Source organism: Oncorhynchus keta, unplaced genomic scaffold, assembly GCF_023373465.1.
Source record: "Oncorhynchus keta strain PuntledgeMale-10-30-2019 unplaced genomic scaffold, Oket_V2 Un_contig_17977_pilon_pilon, whole genome shotgun sequence".
In the NCBI taxonomy this organism is placed as follows: domain Eukaryota; kingdom Metazoa; phylum Chordata; class Actinopteri; order Salmoniformes; family Salmonidae; genus Oncorhynchus; species Oncorhynchus keta.
In genome coordinates this window covers 8,179-34,110 of record NW_026280679.1, presented here as the reverse complement: position 1 = coordinate 34,110, position 25,932 = coordinate 8,179, and the positions used below count along the sequence as shown (strand labels likewise).

General features: G+C 46.4%; 1 protein-coding gene across 1 annotated transcript in view; it reads left to right on the top strand.

Annotated features, from left to right (window-relative positions):
• LOC127919965 (A-kinase anchor protein 13-like) overlaps window positions 1-25,698 on the top strand; it is a 36,310-nt gene extending 10,612 nt beyond the window's left edge. Inside the window, exons 3-10 of the mRNA XM_052503790.1 lie at window positions 1,120-1,370; window positions 4,670-4,795; window positions 4,939-5,056; window positions 15,355-15,431; window positions 15,608-15,782; window positions 16,529-16,605; window positions 24,801-24,982; window positions 25,324-25,698. Of these exons, the coding sequence (XP_052359750.1) occupies window positions 1,120-1,370; window positions 4,670-4,795; window positions 4,939-5,056; window positions 15,355-15,431; window positions 15,608-15,782; window positions 16,529-16,605; window positions 24,801-24,982; window positions 25,324-25,663 (1,346 nt within the window). The 3' untranslated portion in view covers window positions 25,664-25,698. The remainder of the gene's footprint in view (window positions 1-1,119; window positions 1,371-4,669; window positions 4,796-4,938; window positions 5,057-15,354; window positions 15,432-15,607; window positions 15,783-16,528; window positions 16,606-24,800; window positions 24,983-25,323) is intronic.
• Window positions 25,699-25,932: the final 234 nt, after the last annotated feature.

Sequence of the window (25,932 nt, the reverse complement as noted above, 5' to 3'; positions counted from 1 at the left end):
TCCTAACCTTTACCCCCTCTCTCCCTGTATCTCCCCTCCTAACCTTTACCCCCTCTCTCCCTGTATCTCCCTCCTAACCTTAACCCCTCTCTCCCTGTCTCTCCTCCTAACCTTTACCCCCTCTCTCCCTGTATCTCCCCTCCTAACCTTTACCCCTCTCTCCCTGCATCTCCCCCTCCTAACCTTTACCCCCTCTCTCCCTGCATCTCCCCTCCTAACCTTTACCCCCTCTCTCCCTGCATCTCCCCTCCTAACCTTTACCCCCTCTCTCCCTGCATCTCCCCCTCCTAACCTTTACCCCCTCTCTCCCTGTATCTCCCCCTCCTAACCTTTACCCCCTCTCTCCCTGTATCTCCCCCTCCTAACCTTTACCCCCTCTCTCCCTGTATCTCCCCCTCCTAACCTTTACCCCCTCTCTCCCAGTATCTCCCCCTCCTAACCTTTACCCCCTCTCTCCCTGTATCTCCCCCTCCTAACCTTTACCCCCTCTCTCCCTGTATCTCCCCCTCCTAACCTTTACCCCCTCTCTCCCTGTATCTCCCCTCCTAACCTTTACCCCCTCTCCTGTATCTCCCCTCCAAACCTTAACCCCTCTCTCCCTGTATCTCCCCTCCTAACCTTTACCCCCTCTCTCCTGTATCTCCCCCTCCTAACCTTTACCCCCTCTCTCCCTGTATCTCCCTCCTAACCTTTACCCCTCTCTCCCTGTATCTCCCTCCTAACCTTTACCCCCTCTCTCCCTGTATCTCCCCTCCTAACCTTTACCCCCTCTTCCTGTATCTCCCTCCTAACCTTTACCCCCTCTCTCCCTGTATCTCCCCTCCTAACCTTTACCCCTTCTCTCCCTGTACCTCCCCCTCCTAACTTTAACCCTCCCTCCATCTCCCCTCCTAACCTTCACCCCTCTCTCCCTGTATCTCCCCCTCCTAACCTTTACCCCCTCCCTGTACCTCCCCCTCCCTGTACCTCCCCCTCCTGACCTTTAACCCCCTCCCTCCCTGTACCTCCCCCTCCTGACCTTTAACCCCCTCCCTCCCTGTATCTCCCCCTCCCTGTATCTCTCCCTCCCTGTATCCCCCCCTCCTGACCTTTAACCCCTCCCTGTTTCTCCTCCTCCAGAGTTGATGCAGACAGAGATGCACCACGTGAGGACCCTGCTGATCATGATGGAGGTGTACAGTAAGGGTCTTGTGAAGAAGCTGCAGCTGGAACCTCAGACAGTAGACAGGCTGTTCCCTGCCCTGGGGGAGCTCCTGGACCTCCACACCTCCTTCCTGACACGTCTCCTGGAGAGGAAGAGAGAGAGCCAGCTGGAGGGGGAGGACAGAGGATTCATCATCAACAAGATAGGAGACATCCTGGAGACACAGGTTGGAGGAGGGAGAGAGCCCACACTACAGAACACTACAGAACACCACACTACAGAACACTACACTACAGAACACCACACTACAGAACACCACACTATAGAACACCACACTACAGAACACCACACTACAGAACACTACACTACAGAACACTACACTATAGAACACCACACTACACAACACCACACAACACCACACAACACAACACCACACAACACCACACAACACCACACAACACCACACAACACAACAGAACACTACAGAACACTACAGAACACTACAGAACACTACAGAACACTACAGAACACTACAGAACACCACACTACAGAACACTACACCACAGAACACTACACTACAGAACACCACACTACAGAACACTACAGAACACTACAGAACACCACACTACAGAACACTACAGAACACTACAGAACACTACACTACAGAACACTACAGAACACTACACTACAGAACACAACACTACAGAACACAACACTACAGAACACGACACTACACCACAGAACACCACACTACAGAACACCACACTACAGAACACGACACTACACCACAGAACACCACACTACAGAACACTACACCACAGAACACCACACTACAGAACACTACACTACAGAACACTACACTACAGAACACCACACTACAGAACACCACACTACAGAACACCACACTACACAACACTACAGAACACCACACTACAGAACACCACACTACACAACACTACAGAACACCACACTACAGAACACCACACTATAGAACACCACACTACAGAACACCACACTACAGAACACTACAGAACACCACACTACAGAACACCACACTATAGAACACCACACTACAGAACACCACACTACACAACACTACAGAACACCACACTACAGAACACCACACTATAGAACACCACACTATAGAACACCACACTACAGAACACCACACCACAGAACACCACACTACAGAACACCACACTACAGAACACCACACTACAGAACACCACACTACAGAACACCACACTATAGAACACTACACTACAGAACACCACACTACAGAACACTACAGAACACCACACTACAGAACACCACACTACAGAACACCACACTACAGAACACTACAGAACACCACACTACAGAACACCACACTACAGAACACTACAGAACACCACACTACAGAACACGACACTACACCACAGAACACCACACTACAGAACACCACACTACAGAACACTACACCACAGAACACCACACTACAGAACACCACACTACAGAACACTACACTACAGAACACTACACTACAGAACACCACACTATAGAACACCACACTACAGAACACCACACTACAGAACACCACACTACACAACACTACAGAACACAACACTACAGAACACCACACTACAGAACACCACACTACAGAACACCACACTATAGAACACCACACTACAGAACACCACACTACACCACACTACAGAACACCACACTACAGAACACCACACTACAGAACACCACACTACAGAACACCACACTACAGAACACCACACTACAGAACACCACACTATAGAACACCACACTATAGAACACTACACTACAGAACACTACACTACAGAACACCACACTACAGAACACCACACTACAGAACACTACAGAACACTACAGAACACCACACTACAGAACACCACACTACACTACAGAACACAACAACATCCTCCTCCCCCCACACATCATAGAGACAGTTGAGGAGGTCCTGGTGTCTCTCTACACCACATCATAGAGACAGTTGAGGAGGTCCTGGAAGGAGGTCATGTTGTCTCTCTACACCACATCATAGAGACAGTTGAGGAGGTCCTGGAAGGAGGTCATGTTGTCTCTCTACACCACATCATAGAGACAGTTGAGGAGGTCCTGGAAGGAGGTCATGTTGTCTCTCTACACCACATCATAGAGACAGTTGAGGAGGTCCTGGAAGGAGGTCATGTTGTCTCTCTACACCACATCATAGAGACAGTTGAGGAGGTCCTGGAAGGAGGACATGTTGTCTCTCTACACCACATCATAGAGACAGTTGAGGAGGTCCTGGAAGGACAGCACATACAAACCAACACAGCACATACAACTTATACCAACCCTACAACCAACACAGCACATACAACTTATACCAACCCTACAACCAACACAGCACATACAACTTATACCAACCCTACAACCAACACAGCACATACAACTTATACCAACTTATACAAACCAACACAGCTTATACAACTTATACCAACCCTACAACCACCACAGCACATACAACTTATACCAACCCTACAACCACCACAGCACATACAACTTATACCAACCCTACAACCAACACAGCACATACAACGTATACCAACCCTACAACCAACACAGCACATACAACTTATACCAACCCTACAACCAACACAGCACATACAACTTATACCAACCCTACAACCAACACAGCACATACAACTTATACCAACCCTACAACCAACACAGCACATACAACTTATACCAACCCTACAACCAACACAGCACATACAACTTATACCAACCCTACAACCAACACAGCACATACAACTTATACCAACCCTACAACCAACACAGCACATACAACTTATACCAACCCTACAACCAACACAGCACATACAACTTATACCAACCCTACAACCAACACAGCACATACAACTTATACCAACCCTACAACCACACAGCACATACAACTTATACCAACCCTACAACCACACAGCACATACAACTTATACCAACCCTACAACCACACAGCACATACAGCTTATACCAACCCTACAACCAACACAGCACATACAACTTATACCCTACAACCACACAGCACATACAACTTATACCAACCCTACAACCACACAGCACATACAACTTATACCAACCCTACAACCAACACAGCACATACAACTTATACCAACCCTACAACCACACATACAACTTATACCAACCCTACAACCAACACAGCACATACAACTTATACCAACCCTACAACCAACACAGCACATACAACTTATACCCTAGAACCACACAGCACATACAACTTATACCAACCCTACAACCAACACAGCACATACGAAGAAGCTCTCTTTTCCTAACAAAGGAACACTGGCTGTTAAAGCTGCAGAAAGAGTCGGTAATTGGCAATTAGCAATGGGGCCGACCAATCAGCTGCTTGGAATCCAAGGAAGCCCTTTCCTGAAACACACACATACAAACCCACAACACAGAAAGAGGGGAAACGTAACACATATCATGCCCGTTGCTGTTTTTCAGTTCTCAGGGACCAAAGCAGCGATAATGAAGAGAGTCTACGGGAAGTTCTGCAGCCGCCACAACGAGGCCGTAAACATCTACAAGGAGCTGCACTCCAAAGACAAACGCTTCCAGGCCTTCATCAGGGTAAGCACTTACCGTGCACTACTCATTTACAGCATCCATTATCATTAGACATCAGCTAAACCAATATCACATATCATCTCTGTTTCTAGTCATCTAACTGTTGCATCTCATCAATTCTGTCTTCCTATTATGTGACTTTTAAGAAGAAGATGAGTAGCAGTATTGTCCGGAGGCTAGGTATCCCAGAATGCATTCTGTTAGTCACCCAGAGGATCACCAAGTACCCCGTCCTGATGCAGAGAATACTACATCACACCAAAGGTTTGTCTGCTGCCCCCAGCTCTGCCCTGACCTCTGCTGGACAGATGAGGTGGTCTCTGTATACACACACACACACACACTGCCCCCAGCTCTGCCCTCTGCTGGACAGATAAGGTGGTCTCTGTATACACACACACACACACACACACACACACACACACACACACACACACACACACACACACACACACACACACACACACACACACACACACACACACACACACACACACACACAGACTGGTCAAGGCACACATCAACTTCATCATCCCGGACACCCAGGACTCCAACTTGAACACCTCCCTCTGCAGCTGGATCCTGGGCCTCCTGACGGGCCGCACCCCCAGATGGTAAGGGTGGGTAACAACACATATGCCACCCTGATCCTCAACGCCCCTCACAGCCATGTAGCCACGCACGACTCGAACTCCATCATCAAGTTTGCTGACGACACGGCGGAGGTTGGCCAGATCACCGACGACAACGAGACAGCTTATAGGGAGGAGATCAGAACCCTGGCAGTGTGGTGCCATGACAACAACCTCATCAGAACCCTGGCAGTGTGGTGCCATGACAACAACCTCTCTCTCAACGTCAACAAGACCAAGGAGCAGGTCCTGGACTACAGGGAGGAGGTCAGAACCCTGGCAGTGTGGTGCCAGGACAAGAACCTCTCTCTCAACGTCAACAAGACCAAGGAGCAGGTCCTGGACTACAGGGAGGAGGTCAGAACCCTGGCAGTGTGGTGCCATGACAACAACCTCTCTCTCAACGTCAACAAGACCAAGGAGCAGGTCCTGGACTACAGGGAGGAGATCAGAACCCTGGCAGTGTGGTGCCATGACAACAACCTCTCTCTCAACGTCAACAAGACCAAGGAGCAGGTCCTGGACTACAGGGAGGAGATCAGAACCCTGGCAGTGTGGTGCCATGACAACAACCTCTCTCTCAACGTCAACAAGACCAAGGAGCAGGTCCTGGACTACAGGGAGGAGATCAGAACCCTGGCAGTGTGGTGCCATGACAACAACCTCTCTCTCAACGTCAACAAGACCAAGGAGCAGGTCCTGGACTACAGGGAGGAGATCAGAACCCTGGCAGTGTGGTGCCATGACAACAACCTCTCTCTCAACGTCAACAAGACCAAGGAGCAGGTCCTGGACTACAGGGAGGAGATCAGAACCCTGGCAGTGTGGTGCCATGACAACAACCTCTCTCTCAACGTCAACAAGACCAAGGAGCAGGTCCTGGACTACAGGGAGGAGATCAGAACCCTGGCAGTGTGGTGCCATGACAACAACCTCTCTCTCAACGTCAACAAGACCAAGGAGCAGGTCCTGGACTACAGGGAGGAGATCAGAACCCTGGCAGTGTGGTGCCATGACAACAACCTCTCTCTCAACATCAGCAAGACCAGGGAGCAGGTCCTGGACAACAGGGAGGAGGTCAGAACCCTGGCAGTGTGGTGCCATGACAACAACCTCTCTCTCAACGTCAACAAGACCAAGGAGCTGGTCGTGGACTACAGGGAGGAGGTCAGAACCCTGGCAGTGTGGTGCCATGACAACAACCTCTCTCTCAACGTCAACAAGACCAGGGAGCAGGTCCTGGACAACAGGGAGGAGGTCAGAACCCTGGCAGTGTGGTGCCATGACAACAACCTCTCTCTCAACGTCAACAAGACCAAGGAGCTGGTCGTGGACTACAGGGAGGAGGTCAGAACCCTGGCAGTGTGGTGCCATGACAACAACCTCTCTCTCAACGTCAACAAGACCAAGGAGCTGGTCCTGGACTACAGGGAGGAGGTCAGAACCCTGACAGCAGGAGCAGGTCCTGGACTACAGGGAGGAGGTCAGAGAACTGACAGTGTGGTGCCATGACAACAACCTCTCTCTCAACGTCAACAAGACCAAGGAGCTGGTCCTGGACTACAGGGAGGAGGTCAGAGAACTGACAGTGTGGTGCCATGACAACAACCTCTCTCTCAACGTCAACAAGACCAAGGAGCAGGTCCTGGACTACAGGGAGGAGGTCAGAACCCTGGCAGTGTGGTGCCATGACAACAACCTCTCTCTCAACATCAACAAGACCAAGGAGCTGGTCCTGGACTACAGGGAGGAGGTAAGAACCCTGGCAGTGTGGTGCCATGACAACAACCTCTCTCTCAACGTCAACAAGACCAAGGAGCTGGTCGTGGACTACAGGGAGGAGGTCAGAACCCTGGCAGTGTGGTGCCATGACAACAACCTCTCTCTCAACGTCAACAAGACCAAGGAGCTGGTCGTGGACTACAGGGAGGTCAGAACCCTGACAGCAGGAGCAGGTCCTGGACTACAGGGAGGAGGTCAGAGAACTGACAGTGTAGTGCCATGACAACAACCTCTCTCTCAACGTCAGCAAGACCAAGGAGCTGGTCGTGGACTACAGGGAGGAGATCAGAGAACTGACAGTATGGTGCCATGACAACAACCTCTCTCTCAACGTCAGCAAGACCAGGGAGCAGGTCGTGGACTACAGGGAGGAGGTCAGAACCCTGGCAGTATGGTGCCATGACAACAACCTCTCTCTCAACATCAGCAAGACCAGGGAGCAGGTCGTGGACTACAGGGAGGAGGTCAGAACCCTGGCAGTATGGTGCCATGACAACAACCTCTCTCTCAACGTCAACAAGACCAGGGAGCAGGTCCTGGACTACAGGGAGGAGGTCAGAGAACTGACAGTGTGGTGCCATGACAACAACCTCTCTCTCAACGTCAACAAGACCAAGGTGCAGGTCCTGGACTACAGGGAGGTCAGAACCCTGACAGCAGGAGCAGGTCCTGGACTACAGGGAGGAGGTCAGAGAACTGACAGTGTGGTGCCATGACAACAACCTCTCTCTCAACGTCAACAAGACCAGGGAGCAGGTCGTGGACTACAGGGAGGTCAGAACCCTGGCAGAGTGGTGCCATGACAACAACCTCTCTCTCAACGTCAACAAGACCAAGGAGCAGGTCCTGGACTACAGGGAGGAGGTCAGAGAACTGACAGTGTGGTGCCATGACAACAACCTCTCTCTCAACGTCAACAAGACCAAGGAGCAGGTCCTGGACTACAGGGAGGAGGTCAGAGAACTGACAGTGTGGTGCCATGACAACAACCTCTCTCTCAACGTCAGCAAGACCAAGGAGCTGGTCGTGGACTACAGGGAGGAGGTCAGAGAACTGACAGTGTGGTGCCATGACAACAACCTCTCTCTCAACGTCAACAAGACCAACGAGCAGGTCCTGGACTACAGGGAGGAGGTCAGAGAACTGACAGTGTGGTGCCATGACAACAACCTCTTTCTCAACGTCAACAAGACCAAGGAGCTGGTCGTGGACAACAGGGAGGAGGTCAGAACCCTGGCAGTGTGGTGCCATGACAACAACCTCTCTCTCAACGTCAACAAGACCAAGGAGCTGGTCGTGGACAACAGGGAGGAGGTCAGAACCCTGGCAGTGTGGTGCCATGACAACAACCTCTCTCTCAATGTCAGCAAGACCAAGGAGCAGGTCCTGGACTACAGGGAGGAGGTCAGAGCCCTGGCAGTGTGGTGCCATGACAACAACCTCTCTCTCAACGTCAACAAGACCAAGGAGCTGGTCGTGGACAACAGGGAGGAGGTCAGAACCCTGGCAGTGTGGTGCCATGACAACAAACTCTCTCTCAATGTCAGCAAGACCAGGGAGCAGGTTCTGGACTACAGGGAGGAGGTCAGAACCCTGGCAGTGTGGTGCCATGACAACAACCTCTCTCTCAACGTCAACAAGACCAAGGAGCTGGTCCTGGACTACAGGGAGGAGGTCAGAACCCTGACAGTGTGGTGCCATGACAACAACCTCTCTCTCAACGTCAACAAGACCAAGGAGCAGGTCCTGGACTACAGGGAGGAGGTCAAAACCCTGGCAGTGTGGTGCCATGACAACAACCTCTCTCTCAACGTCAACAAGACCAAGGAGCAGGTCCTGGACTACAGGGAGGAGGTCAGAGAACTGACAGTGTGGTGCCATGACAACAACCTCTCTCTCAACGTCAACAAGACCAAGGAGCAGGTCCTGGACTACAGGGAGGAGGTCAGAACCCTGGCAGTGTGGTGCCATGACAACAACCTCTCTCTCAACGTCAACAAGACCAAGGAGCAGGTCCTGGACTACAGGGAGGAGGTCAGAACCCTGACAGTGTGGTGCCATGACAACAACCTCTCTCTCAACGTCAACAAGACCAAGGAGCAGGTCCTGGACTACAGGGAGGAGGTCAGAGAACTGACAGTGTGGTGCCATGACAACAACCTCTCTCTCAACGTCAACAAGACCAAGGAGCTGGTCGTGGACTACAGGGAGGAGGTCAGAACCCTGGCAGTGTGGTGCCATGACAACAACCTCTCTCTCAACGTCAACAAGACCAAGGAGCTGGTCGTGGACAACAGGGAGGAGGTCAGAGAACTGGCAGTGTGGTGCCATGACAACAACCTCTCTCTCAACATCAGCAAGACCAAGGAGCGGATCGTGGAGTACAGGTAACAGGGGTGGGTGCACACCCTCACCCCCATCCACACCCTCACCCCCACCCCCATCCACAAGGACGCAGTGGAGAGGGTCAAGAGCTTTAAGTTCCTCGGTGTCACTGTCACTGTGGACTTCACATTGTCCTCTCACACATTTTATTACATTACAGCCTTATTCGGGGTGGCAGGGTAGCCTAGTGGTTAGAGCATTGGACTAGTAACCGGAAGGTTGCAAGTTCAAACCCCTGAGCTGACAAGGTACAAATCTGTTGTTCTGCCCCTGAACAGGCAGTTAACCCACTGTTCCTAGGTTGTCATTGAAAATAAGAATTTGTTCTTAACTGACTTGCCTAGTTAAATAAAGATTAAAACATTTAAAAAATCTAAAATATATATTGTTCCTCATCAATTTACACACAATACTCCATAATGAAAATGCAATAACAGGTTTTAGAAATGTATTTACATTTTTTAAAACAGAAATATTTTATTTACATAAGTATGCATCCTGTTGCATTGATCATCCTTGAGATGTTTCTACAACTTGATTGGACTCTACCTGTGGTAAATTCTACTGATGTGACATGACTTGGAAAGGCACAAACCTGTCTATATAAGGTCCCACAGTCGAAAGTGCATATCAGAGTAGAAACCAAGCCATGAGGTCGAAGGAATTGTCCGTAGAGCTCAGAGACAAAGCTGTGAAATACACATATAAATCAGTTGGGAGTCTTTCTGACTAAGCCTCTAAGAGCTGGGAGTCTTTCTGACTAAGTCTCTAAGAGCTGGGAGTCTTTCTGACTAAGCCTCTAAGAGCTGGGAGTCTTTCTGACTAAGTCTCTAAGAGCTGGGAGTATTTCTGACTAAGTCTCTAAGAGCTGGGAGTCTTTCTGGGTAAGTCTCTAAGAGCTGGGAGTCTTTCTGTGTAAGTCTCTACGAGCTGGGAGTCTTTCTGACTAAGCCTCTAAGAGCTGGGAGTCTTTCTAACTAAGTCTCTAAGAGCTGGGAGTCTTTCTAACTAAGTCTCTAAGAGCTGGGAGTCTTTCTAACTAAGTCTCTAAGAGCTGGGAGTCTTTCTAACTAAGTCTCTAAGAGCTGGGAGTATTTCTGGGTAAGTCTCTAAGAGCTGGGAGTCTTTCTGTGTAAGTCTCTAAGAGCTGGGAGTCTTTCTAACTAAGTCTCTAAGAGCTGGGAGTCTTTCTAACTAAGTCTCTAAGAGCTGGGAGTATTTCTGACTAAGTCTCTAAGAGCTGGGAGTCTTTCTGGGTAAGTCTCTAAGAGCTGGGAGTCTTTCTGTGTAAGTCTCTAAGAGCTGGGAGTCTTTCTAACTAAGTCTCTAAGAGCTGGGAGTCTTTCTAACTAAGTCTCTAAGAGCTGGGAGTCTTTCTAACTAAGTCTCTAAGAGCTGGGAGTATTTCTGGGTAAGTCTCTAAGAGCTGGGAGTCTTTCTGTGTAAGTCTCTAAGAGCTGGGAGTCTTTCTAACTAAGTCTCTAAGAGCTGGGAGTCTTTCTAACTAAGTCTCTAAGAGCTGGGAGTATTTCTGACTAAGTCTCTAAGAGCTGGGAGTCTTTCTGGGTAAGTCTCTAAGAGCTGGGAGTCTTTCTGTGTAAGTCTCTAAGAGCTGGGAGTCTTTCTGGGTAAGTCTCTAAGAGCTGGGAGTCTTTCTGTGTAAGTCTCTAAGAGCTGGGAGTCTTTCTAACTAAGTCTCTAAGAGCTGGGAGTCTTTCTAACTAAGTCTCTAAGAGCTGGGAGTATTTCTGACTAAGTCTCTAAGAGCTGGGAGTCTTTCTGGGTAAGTCTCTAAGAGCTGGGAGTCTTTCTGTGTAAGTCTCTACGAGCTGGGAGTCTTTCTGACTAAGCCTCTAAGAGCTGGGAGTCTTTCTAACTAAGTCTCTAAGAGCTGGGAGTATTTCCGACTAAGTCTCTAAGAGCTGGGAGTCTTTCTGGGTAAGTCTCTAAGAGCTGGGAGTCTTTCTGACTAAGTCTCTAAGAGCTGGGAGTCTTTCTGACTAAGTCTCTAAGAGCTGGGAGTCTTTCTGTGTAAGTCTCTAAGAGCTGGGAGTCTTTCTGACTAAGTCTCTCAGAGCTGGGAGTCTTTCTGACTAAGTCTCTACGAGCTGGGGGTCTTTCTGACTAAGTCACTACGAGCTGGGAGTCTTTCTGACTAAGTCTCTAAGAGCTGGGAGTCTTTCTGACTAAGTCTCTAAGAGCTGGGAGTCTTTCTGACTAAGTCTCTAAGAGCTGGGAGTCTTTCTGACTAAGTCTCTAAGAGCTGGGAGTCTTTCTGACTAAGTCTCTAAGAGCTGGGAGTCTTTCTGACTAAGTCTCTAAGAGCTGGGAGTCTTTCTGACTAAGTCTCTAAGAGCTGGGAGTCTTTCTGTGTAAGTCTCTAAGAGCTGGGAGTCTTTCTGACTAAGTCTCTAAGAGCTGGGAGTCTCTATGAGCGTTGCACACCGTGATTGTTATGGGGTATTGTGTGTAGACCAGTGACATTATGGGGTATTGTGTGTAGACCAGTGACATTATGGGGTATTGTGTGTAGACCAGTGACATTATGGGGTACTGTGTGTAGACCAGTGACATTATGGGGTATTGTGTGTAGACCAGAGACATTATGGGGTATTGTGTGTGTCGACCAGTGACATTATGGGGTACTGTGTGTAGACCAGTGACATTATGGGGTACTGTGTGTAGACCAGTGACATTATGGGGTATTGTGTGTAGACCAGTGACATTATGGGGTACTGTGTGTAGACCAGTGACATTATGGGGTACTGTGTGTAGACCATTGACATTATGGGGTACTGTGTGTAGACCAGTGACATTATGAGGCCAGTGACATTATGGGGTATTGTGTGTAGACCAGTGACATTATGGGGTATTGTGTGTAGACCAGTGACATTATGGTGTACTGTGTGTAGACCAGTGACATTATGGGGTATTGTGTGTAGACCAGTGACATTATGGGGTACTGTGTGTAGACCATTGACATTATGGGGTACTGTGTGTAGACCAGTGACATTATGAGGCCAGTGACATTATGGGGTATTGTGTGTAGACCAGTGACATTATGGGGTACTGTGTGTAGACCAGTGACATTATGGGGTACTGTGTGTAGACCAGTGACATTATGGGGTATTGTGTGTAGACCAGTGACATTATGGGGTATTGTGTGTAGACCAGTGACATTATGGGGTATTGTGTGTAGACCAGTGACATTATGGGGTATTGTGTGTAGACCAGTGACATTATGGTGTACTGTGTGTAGACCAGTGACATTATGGGGTATTGTGTGTAGACCAGTGACATTATGGGGTATTGTGTGTAGACCAGTGACATTATGGGGTACTGTGTGTAGACCAGTGACATTATGGGGTACTGTGTGTAGACCAGTGACATTATGGGGTACTGTGTGTAGACCAGTGACATTATGAGGCCAGTGACATTATGGGGTATTGTGTGTAGACCAGTGACATTATGGGGTATTGTGTGTAGACCAGTGACATTATGGTGTACTGTGTGTAGACCAGTGAAATTATGGGGTATTGTGTGTAGACCAGTGACATTATGGGGTACTGTGTGTAGACCAGTGACATTATGGGGTACTGTGTGTAGACCATTGACATTATGGGGTACTGTGTGTAGACCAGTGACATTATGAGGCCAGTGACATTATGGGGTATTGTGTGTAGACCAGTGACATTATGGGGTACTGTGTGTAGACCAGTGACATTATGGGGTACTGTGTGTAGACCAGTGACATTATGGGGTATTGTGTGTAGACCAGTGACATTATGGGGTATTGTGTGTAGACCAGTGACATTATGGGGTATTGTGTGTGTAGACCAGTGACATTATGGGGTACTGTGTGTAGACCAGTGACATTATGGGGTACTGTGTGTAGACCAGTGACATTATGGGGTATTGTGTGTAGACCAGTGACATTATGGGGTACTGTGTGTAGACCAGTGACGTTATGGGGTACTGTGTGTAGACCAGTGACATTATGGGGTACTGTGTGTAGACCAGTGACATTATGGGGTACTGTGTGTAGACCAGTGACATTATGGGGTATTGTGTGTAGACCAGTGACATTATGGGGTATTGTGTGTAGACCAGTGACATTATGGGGTATTGTGTGTAGACCAGTGACATTATGGGGTATTGTGTGTAGACCAGTGACATTATGGTGTACTGTGTGTAGACCAGTGACATTATGGGGTATTGTGTAGACCAGTGACATTATGGGGTATTGTGTGTAGACCAGTGACATTATGGGGTACTGTGTGTAGACCAGTGACATTATGGGGTACTGTGTGTAGACCAGTGACATTATGGGGTACTGTGTAGACCAGTGACATTATGGGGTACTGTGTGTGTAGACCAGTGACATTATGGGGTATTGTGTGTAGACCAGTGATATTATGGGGTACTGTGTGTAGACCAGTGACATTATGGGTTAAGTCTAGGGTACTGTGTGTAGACCAGTGACATTATAGGGTACTGTGTGTAGACCAGTGACATTATGGGGTACTGTGTGTAGACCAGTGACATTATGGGGTACTGTGTGTAGACCAGTGACATTATGGGGTACTGTGTGTAGACCAGTGACATTATGGGGTACTGTGTGTAGACCAGTGATATTATGGGGTACTGTGTCCAGTGACATTATAGGGTACTGTGTGTAGACCTGTGACATTATGGGGTACTGTGTGTAGACCAGTAACATTATGGGGTACTGTGTGTAGACCAGTGACATTATGGGGTACTGTGTGTAGACCAGTGACATTATGGGGTACTGTGTGTAGACCAGTGACAAAGAAAATCTAAGTTAATAATTGTTTTATTCAAAATGTAAAACAATAAAATGTGGAAAAAGGCAAGAGGTATATTTGGAATAGGGTGCTATTTGGGACTCAGTCCTTCTTAGCAGTGCTTTTCGAAGATGAATGAAGAGAGGAGGAGGAGGAGGAGGAGACTGTCTGTTATACTGACCACATGGTGGAGCTTCATCTAGAATGAAGAGAGGAGGAGGAGGAGGAGGAGGAGGAGGAGGAGACTGTCTGTTATACTGACCACATGGTGGAGCTTCATCTAGAATGAAGAGAGGAGGAGGAGGAGGAGGAGGAGGAGGAGGAGGAGGAGGAGCTGAACTGTCTGTTATACTGACCACATGGTGGAGCTTCATCTAGAATGAAGAGAGGAGGAGGAGGAGGAGGAGGAGGAGGAGGAGGAGGAGGAAACTGTCTGTTATACTGACCACATGGTGGAGCTTCATCTAGAATGAAGAGGGAGGAGGAGGAGGAGGAGGAGGAGGAGGAGGAGGAAACTGTCTGTTATACTGACCACATGGTGGAGCTTCATCTAGAATGAAGAGAGGAGGAGGAGGAGGAGGAGGAGGAGGAGGAAGGACTGTCTGTTATACTGACCACATGGTGGAGCTTCATCTAGAATGAAGAGAGGAGGAAGGAGGAGGAGGAGGAGGAGGAGGAGGAGGAGGAGGAGGAGGAGGAAACTATCTGTTAATCTGACCACATGGTGGAGCTTCATCTAGAATGAAGAGAGGAGGAGGAGGAGGAAGAGGAGGAAGAGGAGGAGGAGGAGGTGGAGCTTCATCTAGAATGACACTAACCTTGTTTGTATCTTTCTTTAATTCTTGTGTGTGTGTGTGTGTGTGTGTGTGTGTGTGTGTGTGTGTGTGTGTGTGTGTGTGTGTGTGTGTGTGTGTGTGTGTGTGTGTGTGTGTGTACTTTGACCATCCTCTCCCCACAGAGAATGAGGAAGACCATGATGACCTGAGTGATGCTCTATACCAGGTCAAGGAGGTCATCACTGCAGTGGACAGCAAGGTAATCTAATAATAATTTATTCATATTAGGTCAACTGAAATCTGTTAATAATGTATTAATAACAGGTGAACTGACCTATGGTAATAATTGTCATGTTGCTAGGTGACCTGACCTACGATAATAATTGTCATGTTGCTAGGTGACCTGACCTACGATAATAATTGTCATGTTGCTAGGTGAACGAGCATGAGAAGAAGAGGAGGCTGAAGGACATCTACAGCCGAACAGACAGCAAGTCCATTATGAGGATGAAGAGCGGTCAGATGTTTGCTAGAGAGGACCTGCTCAGAGGGAGAAGATTGCTGTATGATGGACCTCTGCAGCTGAAGAACTCACAGGGGAAACTCAAGGGTGAGGAGGACACCAATATCACTGATATCTAACCCTGACCTCTAACCTCTGGTCTCCTCTCTCTAGATGTAACGGGCCATGCTTCTCTCTGATATCTAACCCTGACCTCTAACCTCTGGTCTCCTCTCTCTAGATGTAACTCTCTGATATCTAGCCATGCCTCTCTCTGATATCTAACCCTGACCTCTAACCTCTGGTCTCCTCTCTCTAGATGTAACAGCCATGCTTCTCTCTGATATCTAACCCTGACCTCTAACCTCTGGTCTCCTCTCTCTAGAATCTCTGTAACAGCCATGCTTCTCTCTGATATCTAACCCTGACCTCTAACCTCTGGTCTCCTCTCTCTAGATGTAACGGGCCATGCCTCTCTCTGATATCTAACCCTGACCTCTAACCTCTGGTCTCCTCTCTCTAGATGTAACAGCCATGCTTCTCTCTGATATCTAACCCTGACCTCTAACCTCTGGTCTCCTCTCGCTAGATGTAACTGCCATGCTTCTCTCTGATATCTAACCCTGACCTCTAACCTCTGGTCTCCTCTCTCTAGATGTAACAGCCATGCTTCTCTCTGATATCTAACCCTGACCTCTAACCTCTGGTCTCCTCTCTCTAGATGTAACGGGCCATGCTTCTCTCTGATATCTAACCCTGACCTCTAACCTCTGGTCTCCTCTCTCTAGATGTAACTGCCATGCTTCTCTCTGATATCTAACCCTGACCTCTAACCTCTGGTCTCCTCTCTCTAGATGTAACTGCCATGCTTCTCTCTGATATCGTCGTCTTCCTACAGGAGAAAGACCAAAAATTCGTCTTTGCCTCTCTGGTAGGTGATTGGTTAAGACCAGAAATATGTAAATATCTCTTTGGCTCTTTGGTATCTTATTGGTTGAGTCAATTTTTCCATCTATTCAATAATAATAATGGGTCTATTCAGTAATAATAATGTGTCTATTCAGTAATAATAATGGGTCTATTCAGTAATAATGATGGGTCTATTCAGTAAACATGATGGGTCTATTCAGTAATAATAATGGGTCTATTCAGTAATAATAATGGGTCTATTCAGTAATAATAATGGATCTATTCAGTAATAATAATGGGTATATTCAGTAATAATAATGGGTCTATTCAGTAATAATAATGGGTCTATTCAGTAATAATAATGGGTCTATTCAGTAATAATAATGGGTCTATTCAGTAATAATAATGGGTCTATTCAGTAATAATAATGGATCTATTCAGTAATAATAATGGTTCTATTCAGTAATAATAATGGGTCTATTCAGTAATAATGATGGGTCTATTCAGTAATAATAATGGGTCTATTCAGTAATAATAATGGATCTATTCAGTAATAATAATGGGTCTATTCAGTAATAATAATGGGTCTATTCAGTAATAATAATGGGTCTATTCAGTAATAATAATGAGTCTATTCAGTAAACATGATGGGTCTATTCAGTAATAATGATGGGTCTATTCAGTAATAATTATGGTTCTATTCAGTAATAATAATGGGTCTATTCAGTAATAATAATGGGTCTATTCAGTAATAATAATGGGTCTATTCAGTAAACATGATGGGTCCATTCAGTAAACATGATGGGTCTATTCAGTAATAATAATGGGTCTATTCAGTAATAATAATGGGTCTATTCAGTAATAATTATGGTTCTATTCAGTAATAATAATGAGTCTATTCAGTAATAATAATGGATCTATTCAGTAAACATGATGGGTCTATTCAGTAATAATGATGGGTCTATTCAGTAATAATAATGGGTCTATTCAATAATAATGATGGGTCTATTCAGTAATAATATTGGGTCTATTCAGTAATAATAATGGGTCTATTCAGTAAACATGATGGGTCTATTCAGTAATAATAATGGATCTATTCAGTAATAATAATGGGTCTATTCAGTAATAATAATGGGTCTATTCAGTAATAATTATGGTTCTATTCAGTAATAATAATGGGTCTATTCAGTAATAATTATGGTTCTATTCAGTAATAATAATGGGTCTATTCAGTAATAATAATGGGTCTATTCACTAATAATAATGGGTCTATTCAGTAATAATAATGGGTCTATTCAGTAATAATAATGGGTCTATTCAGTAAACATGATGGGTCCATTCAGTAATAATAATGGGTCTATTCAGTAATAATAATGGGTCTATTCAGTAAACATGATGGGACTCATCAGTAATAATAATGGGTCTATTCAGTCATAAGAATGGGTCTATTCAGTAATAATACTGGATCTATTCGGTAATAATAATGGGTCTATTCAGTCATAAGAATGGGTCTATTCAGTAATAATAATGGGTCTATTCAGTAAACATGATGGGTCCATTCAGTAAACATGATGGGTCTATTCAGTAATAATAATGGGTCTATTCAGTAATAATAATGGGTCTATTCAGTAATAATAATGGGTCTATTCAGTAATAATAATGGGTCTATTCAGTAAACATGATGGGACTCATCAGTAATAATAATGGGTCTATTCAGTCATAAGAATGGGTCTATTCAGTAATAATACTGGATCTATTCGGTAATAATAATGGGTCTATTCAGTCATAAGAATGGGTCTATTCAGTAATAATACTGGATCTATTCAGTAATATTAATGGGTCTATTCAGTCATAAGAATGGGTCTATTCAGTTAACATGATGGGTCTATTCAGTAATAATAATGGGTCTATTCAGTAATAATAATGGATCTATTCAGTAATAATAATGGATCTATTCAGTTATAATAATGGGTCTATTCAGTAATAATCATGGGTCTATTCAGTAATAATCATGGGTCTATTCAGTAATAATAATGGGTATATTCAGTAAACATGATGGGTCTATTCCACTCAGAAATAATAATGGGTCTATTCAGTAATAATAATGGGTCTTTTCAGTAATAATAATGGGTCTATTCAGTAAACATGATGGGTCTATTCAGTAATAATAATGGGTCTATTCAGTAATAATAATGGGTCTATTCAGTAATAATAATGGGTCTTTTCAGTAATAATAATGGGTCTATTCAGTAAACATGATGGGTCTATTCAGTAATAATAATGGGTCTATTAAGTAATAATAATGGGTCTATTCAGTAATAATAATGGGTCTATTCAGTAATAATAATGGGTCTATTCAGTAATAATAATGGGCCTCCTGACATCTGATCCGGCAGTTATGCTGTTTTTTCTTGCAGAAATTACAGCTCAATGGGATGTGTTTGGTTATGGGTAGGTTGTATTGGCCCCAACAGACAGTAATTTAGGGAAGTCCTTGGCTGGGTTATGGGGTGGTTGTATTGGGCCCAACAGCCAGTAATTTAGGGAAGTCCTTGGCTGGGTTATGGGTAGGTTGTATTGGGCCCAACAGCCAGTAATTTAGAGAAGTCCTTGGCTGGGTTATGGGTAGGTTGTATTGGGCCCAACAGCCAGTAATTTAGGGAAGTCCTTGGCTGGGTTATGGGTAGGTTGTATTGGGCCCAACAGCCAGTAATTTAGGGAAGTCCTTGGCTGGGTTATGGGTAGGTTGTATTGGGCCCAACAGCCAGTAATTTAGGGAAGTCCTTGGCTGGGTTATGGGTAGGTTGTATTGGGCCCAACAGACACTAATTTAGGGAAGTACTTGGCTGGGTTATGGGTAGGTTGTATTTTACCCAACAGACACTAATTTAGGGAAGTCCTTGGCTGGGTTATGGGTAGGTTGTATTGGGCCCAACAGCCAGTAATTTAGAGAAGTCCTTGGCTGGGTTATGGGTAGGTTGTATTGGGCCCAACAGCCAGTAATTTAGGGAAGTCCTTGGCTGGGTTATGGGTAGGTTGTATTGGGCCCAACAGACAGTAATTTAGAGAAGTCCTTGGCTGGGTTATGGGTAGGTTGTATTGGGCCCAACAGCCAGTAATTTAGGGAAGTCCTTGGTTGGGGAATAATAAGCATGTTCACCATGGAAATACATTGTAACATGTTGGTAGATGATACAGTGATACACTGTAACATTGATGATACAGTGGAAGCAATAAATCAAAAACAGAAATGCCAAAGGTGGAGGTGTGGCTGTTTATATTCAGAACCGCAACAGCCTTCAGGGTACATTCCTGTAAAGCTTAGTGAGGATCTCATGTTAAATACTGTTGAAGTAATATGGCTACAGGTTCATCTGCCTCATCTAAAGCCCATTCTGGTGGGAAGCTGCTATAGACCACCAAGTGTTAACAGTCAGTATCTGGATAACATTTGTGAAATACTTGTATGTGCTATCAATACAGTTATATTTCTTGGTGATTTAAATATTGACCTGCTTTCATCAGGTTGCCCACTCAACAGAATGTTACTACTTATCTTCGGCTGGTGGAGGTCCTGTAGAACCACGTCCAGATAAAGCATCATGTTAATGTTACTACTGGTTGGCTGGTGGAGGTCCTGATGAACCACGTCCAGATAAAGCATCATGTTAATGTTACTACTGGTTGGCTGGTGGAAGTCCTGATGAACCACGTCCAGATAAAGCATCATGTTAATGTTACTACTGGTTGGCTGGTGGAGGTCCTGACGAACCACGTCCAGATAAAGCATCATGTTAATGTTACTACTGGTTGGCTGGTGGAGGTCCTGGAGAACCACGTCCAGATAAAGCATCATGTTAATGTTACTACTGGTTGGCTGGTGGAGGTCCTGTAGAACCACGTCCAGATAAAGCATCATGTTAATGTTACTACTGGTTGGCTGGTGGAGGTCCTGTAGAACCACGTCCAGATAAAGCATCATGTTAATGTTACTACTGGTTGGCTGGTGGAGGTCCTGTAGAACCACGTCCAGATAAAGCATCATGTTAATGTTACTACTGGTTGGCTGGGTGGAGGTCCTGATGAACCACGCCAGATAAAGCATCATGTTAATGTTACTACTGGTTGGCTGGTGGAGGTCCTGATGAACCACGCCCAGATAAAGCATCATGTTAATGTTACTACTGGTTGGCTGGTGGAGGTCCTGTAGAACCACGTCCAGATAAAGCATCATGTTAATGTTACTACTGGTTGGCTGGTGGAGGTCCTGTAGAACCACGTCCAGATAAAGCATCATGTTAATGTTACTACTGGTTGGCTGGTGGAGGTCCTGGTGAACCACGTCCAGATAAAGCATCATGTTAATGTTACTACTGGTTGGCTGGTGGAGGTCCTGGTGAACCATGTCCAGATAAAGCATCATGTTAATGTTAATACTGGTTGGCTGGTGGAGGTCCTGTAGAACCACGTCCAGATAAAGCATCATGTTAATGTTACTACTGGTTTCGGCTGGTGGAGGTCCTGATGAACCACGTCCAGATAAAGCATCATGTTAATGTTACTACTGGTTGGCTGGTGGAGGTCCTGTAGAACCACGTCCAGATAAAGCATCATGTTAATGTTACTACTGGTTGGCTGGTGGAGGTCCTGTAGAACCACGTCCAGATAAAGCATCATGTTAATGTTACTACTGGTTGGCTGGTGGAGGTCCTGATGAACCACGTCCAGATAAAGCATCATGTTAATGTTACTACTGGTTGGCTGGTGGAGGTCCTGGAGAACCACGTCCAGATAAAGCATCATGTTAATGTTACTACTGGTTGGCTGGTGGAGGTCCTGATGAACCACGTCCAGATAAAGCATCATGTTAATGTTACTACTGGTTGGCTGGTGGAGATCCTGTAGAACCACGTCCAGATAAAGCATCATGTTAATGTTACTACTGGTTGGCTGGTGGAGGTCCTGTAGAACCACGTCCAGATAAAGCATCATGTTAATGTTACTACTGGTTGGCTGGTGGAGGTCCTGTAGAACCACGTCCAGATAAAGGGTCATGTTAATACTGGTTGGCTGGTGGAGGTCCTGATGAACCACGTCCAGATAAAGCATCATGTTAATGTTACTACTGGTTGGCTGGTGGAGGTCCTGGTGAACCATGTCCAGATAAAGCATCATGTTAATGTTACTACTGGTTGGCTGGTGGAGGTCCTGTAGAACCACGTCCAGATAAAGCATCATGTTAATGTTACTACTGGTTGGCTGGTGGAGGTCCTGTAGAACCACGTCCAGATAAAGCATCATGTTAATGTTACTACTGGTTGGCTGGTGGAGGTCCTGATGAACCACGTCCAGATAAAGCATCATGTTAATGTTACTACTGGTTGGCTGGTGGAGGTCCTGTAGAACCACGTCCAGATAAAGGGTCATGTTAATACTGGTTGGCTGGTGGAGGTCCTGATGAACCACGTCCAGATAAAGCATCATGTTAATGTTACTACTGGTTGGCTGGTGGAGGTCCTGATGAACCACGTCCAGATAAAGCATCATGTTAATGTTACTACTGGTTGGCTGGTGGAGGTCCTGTAGAACCACGTCCAGATAAAGCATCATGTTAATGTTACTACTGGTTGGCTGGTGGAGGTCCTGTAGAACCACGTCCAGATAAAGCATCATGTTAATGTTACTACTGGTTGGCTGGTGGAGGTCCTGATGAACCACGTCCAGATAAAGCATCATGTTAATGTTACTACTGGTTGGCTGGTGGAGGTCCTGGAGAACCACGTCCAGATAAAGCATCATGTTAATGTTACTACTGGTTGGCTGGTGGAGGTCCTGATGAACCACGTCCAGATAAAGCATCATGTTAATGTTACTACTGGTTGGCTGGTGGAGGTCCTGTAGAACCACGTCCAGATAAAGCATCATGTTAATGTTACTACTGGTTGGCTGGTGGAGGTCCTGATGAACCACGTCCAGATAAAGCATCATGTTAATGTTACTACTGGTTGGCTGGTGGAGGTCCTGATGAACCACGTCCAGATAAAGCATCATGTTAATGTTACTACTGGTTGGCTGGTGGAGGTCCTGTAGAACCACGTCCAGATAAAGCATCATGTTAATGTTACTACTGGTTGGCTGGTGGAGGTCCTGATGAACCACGTCCAGATAAAGCATCATGTTAATGTTACTACTGGTTGGCTGGTGGAGGTCCTGATGAACCACGTCCAGATAAAGCATCATGTTAATGTTACTACTGGTTGGCTGGTGGAGGTCCTGGAGAACCACGTCCAGATAAAGCATCATGTTAATGTTACTACTGGTTGGCTGGTGGAGGTCCTGTAGAACCACGTCCAGATAAAGCATTATGTTAATGTTACTACTGGTTGGCTGGTGGAGGTCCTGTAGAACCACGTCCAGATAAAGCATCATGTTAATGTTACTACTGGTTGGCTGGTGGAGGTCCTGATGAACCACGTCCAGATAAAGCATCATGTTAATGTTACTACTGGTTGGCTGGTGGAGGTCCTGATGAACCACGTCCAGAAAAAGCATCATGTTAATGTTAATACTGGTTGGCTGGTGGAGGTCCTGTAGAACCACGTCCAGATAAAGCATCATGTTAATGTTACTACTGGTTGGCTGGTGGAGGTCCTGTAGAACCACGTCCAGATAAAGCATCATGTTAATGTTACTACTGGTTGGCTGGTGGAGGTCCTGTAGAACCACGTCCAGATAAAGCATCATGTTAATGTTACTACTGGTTGGCTGGTGGAGGTCCTGTAGAACCACGTCCAGATAAAGCATCATGTTAATGTTACTACTGGTTGGCTGGTGGAGGTCCTGTAGAACCACGTCCAGATAAAGCATCATATTAATGTTACTACTGGTCGGCTGGTGGAGGTCCTGTAGAACCACGTCCAGATAAAGCATCATGTTAATGTTACTACTGGTTGGCTGGTGGAGGTCCTGATGAACCACGTCCAGATAAAGCATCATGTTAATGTTACTACTGGTTGGCTGGTGGAGGTCCTGTAGAACCACGTCCAGATAAAGCATCATGTTAATGTTACTACTGGTTGGCTGGTGGAGGTCCTGTAGAACCACGTCCAGATAAAGCATCATGTTAATGTTACTACTGGTTGGCTGGTGGAGGTCCTGTAGAACCACGTCCAGATAAAGCATCATGTTAATGTTACTACTGGTTGGCTGGTGGAGGTCCTGTAGAACCACGTCCAGATAAAGCATCATGTTAATGTTACTACTGGTTGGCTGGTGGAGGTCCTGATGAACCACGTCTAGATAAAGCATCATGTTAATGTTACTACTGGTTGGCTGGTGGAGGTCCTGATGAACCACGTCCAGGTAAAGTGTCCGGGGTGAAAAAGGTCTAGCGAGGAAAAAACTGAGACGTTGGTAAATGTGTTTGATGCAGGTTTTGATTAAATGGTTATTTAAAGTCCAAGCGAAAGGTTTGGCTGGTAGCCAAGTAGCAACACACAGCACACCGGCACCAAGTCCAGATGGTGTGACTTTGAGGCTGTGGTAAATAACATTTGTTGCTTAACTCAAGTGAACGTACATTGAATTCTGCATTGTTGAGGAAGAGTTTGCAATTACACCTTTCATTGTACTGTTTACACCAGCTGTATTCTGTAAACGTGACAAATAAACTTTGATTTGCATATAACTCTTTAAATATCTCAATGACTAAGCAATATTGATGCCCAGAGAATAACCAGAGAGGTGATTCAGACATGGACACTGAGCTGCATGTCAAGGTGGATGATATTATGCAGACTTTCATATAAGGCTTAATCTCTCTCTCTCTCGCTCCCTTTCCAACTCCCTCTCTCATTCTACCTCTTTCTGTCCCACCCATTTCCCTCCCTTCATTTTTCTTGTATATTCTCTCTCTCTCTGTCTTCTTCCCTCTCTCCCCTCTATCCCTCTCTCTCTTATTCTCTCTCTCCCATCTATCACTCTCTCTCCTCTCTCTCTCTCCCCTCTATCCCTCTCTCTTATCTATCACTCTCTCTCTCCTCTCTATCCCCCCCTCTCTCTCCATGTCACCTCTCTCCCCCCTCTCTCTCTCTCTCTCTCTCTTTCTCTTTCTTCTCTCTCCCTCTCCCTCTCCTCTTCTCTCTCTGCCCCACTCTCCCTCTTCCTGCCTTTAATCCATCCTTTAATCATCCCTCCCTCTCTTCCATCGCCCCGTAGGACCAGCGCTCCACGGTCCTCTCCCTCCAGAAGCTGATCGTTAGAGAGGTGGCTAACGAGGAGAAGGGTCTCTTCCTGATAACAGCAGGGACGGAGAAACCAGAGATGGTGGAGGTACACACTGCAACCAAGGAGGAACGCAACACCTGGATGCAAATCATACAGGAGGCCATGCAGTCCATGTGAGTCTGAACTCCGAACCATGGAGAGAGAGAGAGAGAGAGAGAGAGAGAGAGAGAGAGAGAGAGAGAGAGAGAGAGAGAGAGAGAGAGAGAGAATGTGCTACCGTTCTGTACCTAGGGATGGAGGGATGTACAATATGTTGTAATGCTCTATTGTATTGACTGTTCTCTGTCTGGCTTCATCACCTCATGGGCAGGCTGCCACTGTAGGCTACTCTATCCTAGGCTTTCTCAGCAGTAGAGAGAAGACTAGCGCTGTCAACAGGATTCTATAGGATGCTAAGAGGACATGTGAATGACTGGAAATGGGAGTGGTTTGTACTAATGGTGTTGCTTTACAGAGAGAAATATGAGGATGAGGAGAACCCCAGTGAAACAGAGGAGGACAAGAGACTGCTGGAGACCAAAGCTAAGGAGATGAGAGGTGAGGAGACTCCCTTGACCATAGACCCCCTCAGCCACTCTCAGCCCATCCCACCTATCACCACAGACCCCCTCAGCCACACTCAGCCCATCCCACCTATCACCATAGACCCCCTCAGCCACTCTCAGCCCATCCCACCTATCACCACAGACCCCCTCAGCCACTCTCAGCCCATCCCACCTATCACCACAGACCCCCTCAGCCACACTCAGCCCATCCCTCCAAGAGACTGCTGGAGACCAAAGCTAAGGAGATGAGAGGTGAGGAGACTCCCTTGACCATAGACCCCCTCAGCCACACTCAGCCCATCCCACCTCTCACCATAGACCCCTTCAGCCCATCCCACCTATCACCATAGACCCCCTCAACCACTCTCAGCCCATCCCACCTATCACCATAGATCCACTCAGCCCATCCCACCTCTCACCATAGACCCCCTCAGCCCATCCCACCTATCACCATAGACCCATTCAACCCATCCCACCTATCACCACAGACCCCCTCAGCCACTCTCAGCCCATCCCAC